Source organism: Nothobranchius furzeri, chromosome 12 (assembly GCF_043380555.1).
Source record: "Nothobranchius furzeri strain GRZ-AD chromosome 12, NfurGRZ-RIMD1, whole genome shotgun sequence".
Classification (NCBI taxonomy): domain Eukaryota; kingdom Metazoa; phylum Chordata; class Actinopteri; order Cyprinodontiformes; family Nothobranchiidae; genus Nothobranchius; species Nothobranchius furzeri.
In genome coordinates, this window is record NC_091752.1 from 41883446 (window position 1) to 41896467 (window position 13022).

Below are 13022 nucleotides of genomic sequence, written 5' to 3' on the forward strand. Positions count from 1 at the left end.
ATGTGCAACAGTTTGTCTGCTTTTGGATTAAAAGATGGATTTGCAGAGTGTCTCAGACTTGCACAAATTGCAACAATAATGTTGAAAGGAAACCCTGAATGAACAAAAACCTATTACTGCCGATTTGTTACACGGAGTTGGGAAACATAATTCACAAAGAGAAGCGTTCACAAACAAATTACAAGTGGTTCACTGCTGGAGAGAGTCAACAGCCTTTTCTGTTCCAACCCCACCTCACACAGAACTTGTAACAGCAAAGTTGGCTCAAAGCATGAAACATCATAGCAGCACCAAAAGGAAAAAACAAGAGCACAATTTATCATTTAGTTTTTCTTATTCGAGTTGTAGCTCCTCATCGTCGACACAGACTTTGAACATCCCGTTGTGTTGTTGTGTGACTATTAGGTTAGAGCGTTTTGGAGATGTTGCTACTGACAACCTGTTACTCATCAGAAGCTTTATGGTTAGTGTGAAGACACATCTGGAAAAAAAACAGTCTACATCGTCATTAAGTCAAGAATTTTAGCAACTCGCTGCCACAGTTACTCAACGCTCACAAACACAAAAATGTCTCCAATTCTATTTCACACATTTTGAGCTAAGATTTGGTGTCACATACATGAAACTCATCCTCAATGGAAAAATGAACTGAACAGAAAATTCGGTGAGTTTCACAAATATGCAAGTTGCTTTGTATGTTTATACAGTAGATACGATTAATCCCTGCCACATAATGGGAGTTGTAACAAATTGCACAAAAATCTTAAATACTGCATGAGATTGTGCTCTATGTCAAGATTTAAACATAACAACTACAATCCCACCATTCCTCAAGATAAATCTCTGGTCTGAACGGTGGCGGGTGACAGGAATGCTCCATCTTTATTTTAAGTCGTGTTGTTCTTTGAGTGCATCTGCAGGTCAGATTATTTGTTAGAACTTCCTTTCTTTGCAACACACTTCCTTCTGATGTAACTACAGAGAAACAAGCTGCAACGCCGGCTGCTGGCTAGGACAGAACTTATAACATCCTGGTATTTATTTGGTTCCTCTTGTTAAACAGTTTTTGCTGCAGGCCGACAGATTTAATAGGAGAGAGGTGATGGTGGGTTATCTCTTAACACCTCATGAAAATCAATCATTTTTCTTCTAACCTTGAAACAATGCAGACAATATTTCTATCCAAGTTTGATAAAGCTTCATTAAATATCTCTGAATAAAAAAACAAGATTGATATAGATTTTCTGCAACTCTAACACCCAGGTTGAATATTCAAGTGTTGTGTCGTGCATTTGTGTCGAGATAAGTCAATCCACTCACTCAAATCTGCTAAACGAGACTTGGTTCTATCAATGTGTGCATTTTCCACCAGCAGTCTGAACTGAACGCCTCGGGGAACGAGGACATTGGAGCAGTTATCGAGCCGAGGGCAGCTTCCTCTGGAGGACTGACACAGGGCGAGTCAATCCTGGAAAAGAGTTAACTTCTTTAACTTCTCATCAGCTCTTCTCAATCCCTCCAATGTGCTGCAAACTTCTCCCAATGAAGGTAGCTGCAAGCTGAAAAACACTTTCATTTTAAGTGTTCATGCATCGAGATTTAACGACAAATCTCAGAAAACAATCCCTCTCAAATTTCCACAGGAGACATGTGGAAGAAGCAGAGCACCTTCGTTTTCTGAAGATGTACGGAGAATTGCTCGGCTCGGGATAATTTGTAAAAGGGGCATCTTCAATTATTTAAACTCTCCACTACATATTGAACATGTTTCTCTTTCGTGTCATTAAAGTTTCATCACTCTTCCCCCTGCAAGTCATTTCATCAGAATGAATCAAAGTGACGTTAAGTTTTACTTGCATGGCATCAACTCCAAATTAAAAGTCTGACTCGGGTGAGATGACAGCTTTTTGATGTTTTCAGTTTGTGGTCAGACGCAGCGGCAGCCTGAATCAGTCCAGAGGAAGTCAGCAGGAAGTTTAAAGCTGCTTCTAGATGACAGGGTGGTAAACAAAACAGATCGTAAGTAACATGTGTAATATTTACATGGATGAGCGGCCGCTTTAAAGGCCCTTTGTGCTGAAAGGGGGGCTGGTTCCTTACTCCAGCAGTCAATGGGCAATCAGGCAGGGTATACCCTGGACAGAGAGCCAGTCCATCGCAGGCCAACACAGAGACACACACAGGACAAACAATCACACACACACACACACTCTCACACTTAAGGACAATTTAGACAGACCAATCAACTTAACAGTCATGTTTTTGGACTGTGGGAGGAAGCCGGAGTACCCGGAGAGAACCCACGCATGCACAGGGAGAACATGCTAACTCCATGCAGAAAGATCCCAGGCTGGGAAGCAAACCTAGGACCTTCTTGCTGCAAGGCAACAGCTCTAACCACTGCATCACTGCGCAGTCCACACCTAGAAATATTTATTTTTAATATTTTCCACCACTAGAAAGCTTTTGTTTGATTTCTGGGTTTAAAAAAAATGGCAGCAATGCAATCAGGCGTTGGGAAACGTTCTCATTTCACTTTGCATTGATACAAGAGTTCAGAACTGAGTCACATTCAGTGACTCCATTTAGTCACAGAAATGTGCAGTGCATGGTCCTGATGTGAAGTAGTTACTAAGCAGCTTTGTGGAATAATAATCCATGCTTTAATACTTAGAACAAAACATTTGGTTTAAAACCTTTGAACTTTCCCTGAGAGATGATTGGAACATTAATGTTCAGTGATGCCCCTGACATTGTCAAGCACTGATAGAGATGAAGTGTATTGGTGCGCAGGTTTGATTTAAATGTGTGACAAAACAAAATGAAAACATTCTCCAAGACAATATGTGTTCAATTCAATTCAGTTCAATTCAATTCAAGATACTTTATTAATCCCAGAGTGAAATTAGAGTTTCAGTACACACAATTCAGAGATCAGACATACGTAGGCATAAACACATGACAAGAATTGGTGACTGTGGTCATTCGCAACCCGAGTCGCACTACCTTAAAAGAGATCAGAGGGTTTACATGAGGATTGGCTCAGGTGGAGGAAAAAAAGGCACTTCAGAGTTACCCTCCACAGAGAGGGCAGCTTTGCTATGCAAAAAACACCTCAGACAGAAATGCAACAGACTTCAGACATTACACAACATAAGTGTCCACTAGGTGGGGAGGTGGGGTAGGGGACTCTCCAAACATCAGTGCATGCAGCCACGATAAGCAGCGCTCATCACCTTCATTTAGACAGGGGAGGGAGGTCATTGGGTTTAGAGTTCATGTTACTTTATCTAATGAATTTAATCACAACTTTAGATCACAGCTGATGAGGGCTCTAAACAGACTGCACGGACCAAGAATGGCTGTGAAAATGTAAAATCAGGAAAATTCCTGCAGGAGATTCAGCTTTTACAAGATGAAACCTGCATATGGGCCATGAGGAATAGTATTATTTATATTCATATGTTTCTAAGCATATTGAGGCTTCTAAAACCCAACCGAGACCTTATCCATCTTCCTCCTAACATAATAAAGTGTTTACATAACCGACGTGCAGAAGCTTATGTAAACATGTGTAGCTGTCGGACCCACCAGATGTCGGCAGCGAGGTGAGGTGAGCCTGCTGGTTGCAGTTATCATCCTCCAAGATGGAATTTTCATGGTTAAGCATTTTTCAGAAATTCTAGATTCTGCAGTAAAGCAGTCCTCCATGGAAATAAACACACATTTCTTCAAAACCTCTTCTTCCTAGTGACTTCTTTACAGCCGAGCGTTGCTGCAGTCTTGACCCCAAAATCATTATAATTTGAAGAAATGCAAACAAATCAATGTGCTTTTATCCCCTTTTGTGTCCCAGAATGTTTCTGTGGTGCAGCCAGACTTGAGTGCTGATAATGCAAAGAAAGGATGGGTCTGGTTACCAGGAATCGGATACTACAGCTTTGAAATACATTTAGCAAGCCTAAGACCTGAATTTCTTCGTGCAGTACAAGCTCCATGACAGCTGGATGTGTCGAAGAAAATTATATGGATATATTTTCAAATTATCCAACATATTTTAGTTTTCATCATGTATGAAAGTGTGAAATCTCATAAAATTGTCATAAAATGAAAAAACCTTCCTGCAAAATATGCAGTTGTCAAAGAAAGCAGGAACAATCACAGTTTTCTTCTGTGTAGTTGTCACATCTGGGTTGATAATAGAAGCATAAACTCATTCCCCAGCCCTTGTCGCAGCACCCTTGAGGGATCCTGAAACACAGCTATGAGAAAGCGCCATCTTAAACATGTCACCTCGGCATCATTTAATGAAAAACATCCCGCTGCAGTCCATGTATCATCACAATCCCTCAGCAGTCAGCCTGCTGCTTGTAAAACCATGTAGAGGGTGACTGATAGGTTGTCTGATACAGCCCTGTTCATTATTCTGATTCTGGTTTTTTATTCACAGCTGGAGTGTGGGATTGTTAAGCTGGATTTAGGCCACTGGAACACTGTTTTCCTGAAACCTAATCCTGCTTAGTGGCACAGAGTAAAAACCTCACACTGAACCTTTCTTTGGCCTGGACTTGACCACCACATTGGAAAACACTTCTTTTCTAAAGATTTCACTGCATGTTTATCCATATATCACTATAGTGGCACTACTTTAAAAAATAGAATATTTCAGAATGGCTTTCAAAGGCCCCGATGTAGAAATGGAAAAAGTACAATTTATGTGAAGCCCAAACATAACTAGGAAAAGTAACAATCCAAGCAGGTGCTAAATGTCAGCTTTTTAAAGGGTCAGTAGACTTTCAAACCACGTTTACTCTGTTGTTGTTGAAAATCGATAGTTCAGGGTGTCTATGTAGCATACCAGAAAGTCAGAGGCATGTTCGTATGACTCTATGCAAATAGGTCATCTTGAAAAGGTGAGGGAGAGGTGGTTGTTTCTGAGATAAGCTGGTTTAACATAATATGCAAGCCACACCTCCTTACATCTGCATGTCCCAAACAACTTCAGGGTCATGAATAAACACTGGATGGGGTAATGCTAACCGCATTAACAATGCTAGGCCTGGGTGCTAATCAGTGTTGGGAGTAACGCGGTACAAAAGTAACAAATTACTGTAATGCACTGCTTTTTGCTGTAATGTGGTAATGTAAGGCATTACAGGGAAAGAAAATGGTAAAATTTACTCGGTATAATTGTCAGTAATGCTGTAATTACAATGCATTTTTAGCGTCAGGTAGGTCAACGTAACCTAAAGTAATCCAAAAGTAGTGTGATGCCTTACATTTTAAAATCAGTAATATTGTAATGTAATGAATTACTTTAAAATGAGGGTAACAAGTAATAAGTAATGTATTACAGTTACTTACCCAAAACTGCTGCTAATAATGCTAGCCTGAGTTGCTAACGCTCTTGTTAGACAAGATCACCCCCCCCCACACACACACACACACACACACACACACACACATACATACACACACACCACCCACAGTTTTTTTCTTTCAGATCTTATTTATGGGGTTGAGTTTGGCCACTCATCAGGGCTCCTGAGTCATTGTGAGCCCCAACACAATTCCATGTGCTTTATAGAGGCTCCAAGAACAGTTTCCAATAGTAAATAAACATAATTCTACTGATCTTTGAAGCTTATAATAAGAGTTCCAATATAAATAATTAGGAAAGAAAAGTACTCTTAAAGCTTGTCTCAGTGGTTCAGTAAGGCCTCATAGCAACCACTAAATCTGAATGTTTTAGCATCTAGAATAACACTTGAGCAGTCATCATTATATTCTTGAGAACAAAAGTAAAGTTAATTCTGAAAATCAATTTTAGGGATGTGTTTTTTCCCTTTTCCTGATTCTCCCTCTTTGACTGTCACCTAATCTCCAGAGGGCTCAGATCTGATTTGTATCCTTGTGGCATTATCTCAGTGACCTCATCTGCATTACTTATGGTATGACGTCTTTCTTCTGCATCTCATCGCTCGGGGGTATCTCCAGATGTTAAAACATCCAGACATTTCTTTTTAATGTCACTCATTCTTGCAAAGTGACATTTGCTAGATGCGTGACATCTTAACTATCATATCTCTGTGCTGCACTTTTCAGATCTTGACTTGTTGACAGTTAGGATGAGCTGGAATGTCACCGGAGCTTCATGACACTAGAGTTCTACTCATGTTCAGATCTTCCAAAAATCAAAATAAAACCCTTCACATCTGCATGTCCAAAGGTTGGATAGCTGTTTGTCCACATGGGAAAAGATTAGAGAGTGTGTTGGCAACATGTGTCTGCTTAATAAAAAGATGAAGGTTTGGATTTGTGGAAGTGGTTCCCAACACAAGCGTGCATTTTGATAAGAGGCTTGGAATCAGCAGGCTTAAAATGAACGTTTGTTCCGGTCGTACCGAGAACAAATATGATCCTAAACATATGAAAACACATTTTCCAGAAAAGAATGGGAGAATATATAGGAGTAGTGATAAACAGAGGTTTAGGGGTGATTTGTTTGGATGGGTTTGCTCAATGCAGCCCAGTGGGACATAGAAATCTATGTCGCTCTTAATTTTGCACTGATAAGAGCACACAGATGGACTCCACCAAAATTCTCTGGGTTTTGTTGAATCCAGTCCAACACAGTCGATTCAGTAATACCACAGAAGGCATTTACACAGACTGGAACGTTAATGTGAAAATGATGGCCTTTTCAAATCAAGGCAGCGTGTGGGTGGTGGAATCGAAGGGGTGGGAGGGTGAAGGGTGTTTAGGATTATCGAACCAACTCCGCTGTGGTGGAACTTTCCAGGCGTGCTGGAGAAGAAGTGACATTTTCCATAGGATATCCATCAGTGAGGCTTAATGGCTTTCTTGAGCACTTGCTGAAAAAAAATGGAATTTTTTTAAATGGTTAATTAATAAATGAATGGATGGTGATGAATGGTGCCCTTTTTTTCTGTCGCTAATGAAATAATGCACATTTTCTTCTTGTCACGGAGAATTCTCCCTGGTTTCTGTGGTAAGAGAACCATCCACATCTTTAGACAGTAGTGAAGACAAATAGGTGACCAGAAGGTGTTTTGGTCCAGATTCTACCGTTAACTAGAAAATGATTCTGGGCAAATGCTAAAAGTCTCAGTAGAGGGTGAGGGGTCAGCTTTGGTGGCTGGGAGATCTGGTCTGATGAAGCTAAGAGGAACACGTCTTTCACAAAATACAACTACAGCCCTGCCTGAAGCGAAGCAGTTGAAATTTAGGAGGGAAGCATGGCCAGTCTATGTATGGTTTGGGTAAGGACCAAAAGGACAAGATCGCAAAATTAAAAAGATTCTCCTCCACGGGAAAACCGGGCTCTGCCTTGATGATGGGTCGAGTAGCTACGACACCCGGGAAAGACTCGGCACAGAGAGGCGTCAGCTGATGTGGTGTCAGCAGAAGGAGGACATTCTGGGCTGTGGTCCTTGTGACCCAAAGCCAGTTAATCAGAAGATGAGATCAGACAACGTGAAATTTTGATGCAAAAGCTATTCATCAAAGGTCTACGTATTCCTCAAACGTTGGTGAAGAATAGACATAGGGGAGTGTCCTCACATAGGAGATGCTGCCCTGCATGAAAAATAAAGCCACTTCTGTGATTTCAACAGTTGATCAGATAAGCAAACCCCATCAGCAGGTCCTGCACACAACATAATACCATTTTAGAGCCGCGTTCCATCATGGAGGAAGCTCTGAGTGTGTGTGTGTGTGTGTGTGTGTGTGTGTGTGCGTGCGTGCGTGTGCGTGCGTGTGTGTGTGTGTGTGAGTGAGTCATTGATTGTTGCAAGAAAATCCCCCCATAGCTTTAATCAATAACCCAGACACTCACATAACTTGTGTCAAGGACAGAGGTGATAAAAACATGGAATGAGAAAAATCAGCATCCATTAACAAACAGATCTGCCTGCAGTTCCTCCCCACTAGCCCAAATATGACTAATGGGTGCTTTAATCTGATGGGGGTGGGGCACCAATGTAAGGCTACAGGTAAACAACAGTACTCTGTGTACATGCAGCATCAGTGCATTCTCTTTCCTATCACATAAATATCAAATAATGGCATATTCCCAGAAATCCTTACACGGTTTCTTATTCCATTTTTAGTCATCACCAACACAAGTGCTTCCTGTCTATGCCAGTGCCATACTTCCATCATTTTTTAATGCATTTCTGCAGACAGAGGCTGATATACTCTGTCTGTGACCAAAAGTTCATCCATTTGGATTATAATCTGTATTTATGGTCTTTTTAGACCATTCTGCTAATGGGTTCTATACACAGAGGAAGCACCAAAGAAACATAGCTGAGCCATCCACAGCTCAGCTATTGATGAGTAACCCTCAGTAGCTTTACAACAACCGCTCTTAATATAGTTTGCCAATAAGGAAAACTCAGCCAACCTGACAAACAGACATTTTCACCCTGAACAAAGATCATTTGTTGATGAAGCTCTAGAACCAATCCAACTTAAAAACAGCCGAACGATGCAAAAGACTTACGTGTTTTCCGGTGGTTGTGTGTACGTGTTGTCAGTGTGGTGGAAACCGCTTCAGTAGTAGTATGCTCCATAGTCCACATTTGCGTTGAGTCATGGAGAACCGTCGGATTGGACGGAGTCGAGCTGGTAGTTGCCGCTCCAATTACAAAGGTTGTTCGTGGCGCTGCAATGGTCGTAGTAAACCCTGAAGGTCCATTACGATTTCCAGGATTCCGAGGAGTCACCTGAGTACCAGAGGCCCCGCCCCGTCTGGCGTTTGTAGTTGTGGTCGTAGAAGTAGTTCGAGTTCTACCTTTTGCAACAGTTGCAGTTCTAGATGTGGGGTTCCCACCATCCATTGTAGGAGTAGTTGTAGTGGTGGTATCTGGACCTTTAGGAATACCACTTGGCTTTGAAAGAAAGATAGGATCTTGGCCTATTCTGTTAGCATCCACTAGATCAGTTGGCACATAATCCCGCACAGTACCCACAACAATCCATTTCAGTAGCATTAGGCTCAATCCAAGGCCAATAAACCCAATGAGTAAGGGCACCACACACAGCCATGTCTGCTGGCGAGGCCAAACTGCACAACGAAGAGGGCCCTGATCCTGAGCTTGCCCCTCTCCACGGGCCCCAGCCACCCCTGATCCCTCAGGTTCCTCCAGGATGACTGCCCCAGATGCACCTGCCCCAGAACACTCACTCATCCTTTCCTGTCGGGTTTTGTGGCTCGTTGAGGGTTAACCCTGCAATAAGCGTTGACGGCACATGGCGCAAAGGTTTTCAACAGTGCCAAACATCAAAAAGACAAATGGGAAGCAAAACAAAGTAGATTATTTTCCAAAACACTCCCAGGTGTCAGTATGAAATATTTTAATACGTATTCCAAAGGATTGTTAGAAAGAGAGGATGTAGGAGATACATGCAGACACACAATCACAAAAGCACGAGTGCACACACTCACAGACCCAGTGAGATATTGGAGCAGTGGCGTAGAAGGAAAATCGCCTGATTAGTTCATGCTTAGTCCTGATATCGAACAGCAAACTCCAAGAATGTTCACGGTAAGGGAAGCAAGAGGAGAGGAGGAAGAAGTGATGTGTCTGCCAGGAAAAAAGAGGAACAAGAAAAACGATGGGTGGGTAGCAATGTCTTCACTTTTGCGCATGTGAGAAATCCATGGCATCAGTGTTCGGATGCAGCAGAAATCCAAAATTAGTATCTCCTGATGTAGCCTTCCTGTACAATCCACGACGAAACAGCAATAAGGAAAACTTGTAGGGTGGGTCTAGCCGCTTTCTCACCCAGGGGAGGTCCAAAGAGTGTACAATATTTCCCAGTTTATTGTCGTGGCACCTTTAGCCAATCAGCTTTCCTCAAAGCCAAGAGGATCTCGTTTTTAACTGAAACAGAAAAACAAGGAAGATCTATGACATAAATCTCTGCTCTCAGATTAACAGCCGTTGACGCTCCGTTCTCTCCTTTCTTCCCTGTTTATCACTCTTTAATCCAGAGCTGCTTCCCCATCATTTATGCTCCAATTCCTCAGCAAACCTTCAAAGAAACCATCCAAATCCAGTCACTTTCCAAGATCAGAATACAGGAATGACTTTACATCAGGACAGAGTGAGGGAGCAGGGATGAAAGAATGAGGGGTGTTGTCATGCAGGATCACAGGGTGGATAAATCTGCAACTGCAACGAGTGATCCTGCTCCTTCTCCAGCAGGCTGTGGATCAGATTTCCCAAAGCTGTCCGCTCAGCTCGCTGCCGTTTCAGTTACTGTTCGTTAATACTGCAGCAGGCACTCAGAAAACCTCCCCTCGTAGATGTGTAGGGACATTCCACCACAGAGGGAAAAAAACGGGAGTGGATGATGATGAGACAAAAAATAATTTAAAGCAAAGATCAGAAAGCAAGAGATAAAAGTAAACCCATGAGCAGGAGAGCAAAGAATATTCCTCAGAGTCTGCTGCTTTCTCTGCAAAACGTCCCTGAAAGCCTGCGCTCCTCTCACTCAGCCTGTGATTTGTTGGTCTGCTGGCGAGGATCCTCTGCCCGTCCTTCCATCCAGGATGCTTTCTGGGAGACGATTAAAAATGTGTGCCCCACTCTGGAATGAGGACTTGCAAATGAAGCAGCAAAAGGCTCCCCAACCGCCTTCTCCTCATCGGAGTTCACAGCATCCAACACAGCAGCTGCCTTTACCTGTAGCCACTGTGATGCAGACACACATACAGCTGCCTCCCTGAGCCGCTGCCACTGAGAGACAGAGAACGAATGAGGAGGGGAAGAAAAAAATCAGACAGAGCGGAGTGCACACTGGTGGAGCAAAAGGAAGGGAGGGAGATAAGGAGAGAGGGAGGGAGGGAGGAGAGAAAGGAGGCTGCACCTGCTGGATGCACCAGCACTGGGAAGCATGCCCACCTCCGTTAGCAGCGAAGGAAGAGAATAAAGACGCAGCATGCATACAGAAAATCAGGAAAAAGGGGGAGTGGAGGTGTGTGTACAGATAAAGATAATGAGAGAGGGAGGGGAGAGGAGCAGAGAGCTCTGCAGCGGCACACGAGGCAGTTACAGGCTAGAAGTCCCAGACTAGCCGAGCAGAGGCTCCAAGCAGGAGCTGTCAATCACTCACAGAACCCGCCCACCCAAAAACATCAAAAGAGAAGACATAGCCATTTTAAAAATCTATTTTATAAAACGAAGCTAGCAAGAGTTTTACTTATTTATTTACTTGTTTCTTAATTATTGCTGCAAACAGTATTAATGTTTACTTGTTTTTATTTTCTCTCCTACAGTTAATATAAATGAAAACAGTTTGGTGAATTTAACAAAAATAAGACTACTTGAGGGCTTAACATTTTAAGTATTGCTTTGCTTTTGGGGTGTAATAATAATAATAATAATAATAATAATAATAATAATAATAATAATAATAATAATAATAATAATAATAATAACAATAAGTATTATTATTATTGTTGCTGTTATTGTTAGTTATTATATGGCATGACTTTACTATAAGGGTTACTTTAATAAATTACTTAGAGTACTGTTAACCATTAATAAACAAAGTGTCCCTTTATTAGAGTTACAGATTTTGTTACCTATTAAGTGTCCTTAAGGTTAAGACAAAGAACCAGTGGTGGGGCTGGCGTGGAGGGGGGGGGGGGGGGGGGGGCTGCCTAGTAATGCATTACATAATATAATTAAGCAGTTAGTAATACTGTATTTGTTTATTTATGCTTAATAATGCAGTAAGTAACATTAATAAAAGGGCCCTTATTGTGAAGCATTACCAATAATAATTACTATGTGTTACTATGAGTCCGTTTAATAATAACTACAAAAACAATATTTATACCAGGTACAGAATTGAGGAGGTTATTTCAGTTTGACAGTCTGTGTTTTAATTAATTACTATTATTATATTAACAAGGACATTATTATATTATAATATAATAAAAAGGGCAGACATAAATATAAGCATTTTGCTTCTGCCTGAGCCTTTTCAGTCACTTTGAATGTAATGTTTTATGCTTTATGATTATATGATGTTTTGTTATATTTCTGACTGAATAAATCAAATAATAATAATATTACTTATAATTGTTATTATTATTGTTATATTATTATTATTATTATTATCATTATTATTCCAAGCAATATATTTAATATTGAACACATTTCTCTGTTTTTAAAATAAACAGACATGTACTACAACACATGGCGCATTTCCGACTGTACTTTTGATTAAGTTCATAATTAACTAGAACAAGTCCTTGTTTAATCGCAGTGTAAGAGGATTATTGTGTTATTAATTTGTGTCTGTAATGACTGAATAGTTTTTGGCACACTTTAAAAAGCTGTTTTCTAATTTTCATGCAAATGAAGCACGTTTTAATAAACACAAGCAGCTTGAAAGTTGGACTAAATAAATAAGCAGGTACAGTTTAATGATGTTTATTTATAGCAAATGGAAATTGTGAGACAGTTTATCTAATAGGTGCAGACCTCAGTCATTTTCTTTATTGTAGCTGAACACTCCTCCTATGTGTTTCTCCTATATGTTTGTTTAATTTGCTGCTCTTCAGATTCAAAGTATAAAACATTTTTTAGAATTTATTGCATAAAAAAATGAAGAAGTAAAGTCAGGTCTGAGGAGATCAAAGCGATCCAAAACAAAAGATTTGACTTCTTTTGTATCTGTTAGCGGTTTTAATCCATTTTAAGCTTGTTCTTCAACATGTCAGAAAACTGTTTTTGTGCATCTTAGTGGTTTTATATCTCAACACATTTCTAAAGCTCTCCCACCACCAGCAGAAAAGACCTACAGACCTGTAGGCATTAAGGCCTGCAGAAAGTCATCTGCTAAAAGGAAAATCATTTGATTGGCCCACTGGGAAAGTTCTAGTGATGCTGAGGGTTTTCATGGCTCTTTGTCTTCTGACAAACGACAATGAAGAGGCTTAAAATCAATGATCACACTGAAAATGAGTCAAAAGCCTAAAA

General features: G+C 40.9%; 1 protein-coding gene across 1 annotated transcript in view; it reads right to left on the minus strand.

Annotated features, from left to right (window-relative positions):
• LOC107376132 (pro-neuregulin-3, membrane-bound isoform) overlaps window positions 1-10913 on the minus strand; it is a 679379-nt gene extending 668466 nt beyond the window's left edge. Inside the window, exon 1 of the mRNA XM_015945082.3 lies at window positions 8528-10913. Coding sequence (XP_015800568.3) covers window positions 8528-9215 — 688 coding nt within the window. The 5' untranslated portion in view covers window positions 9216-10913. The remainder of the gene's footprint in view (window positions 1-8527) is intronic.
• Between the last annotated feature and the right edge of the window lie 2109 nt (window positions 10914-13022).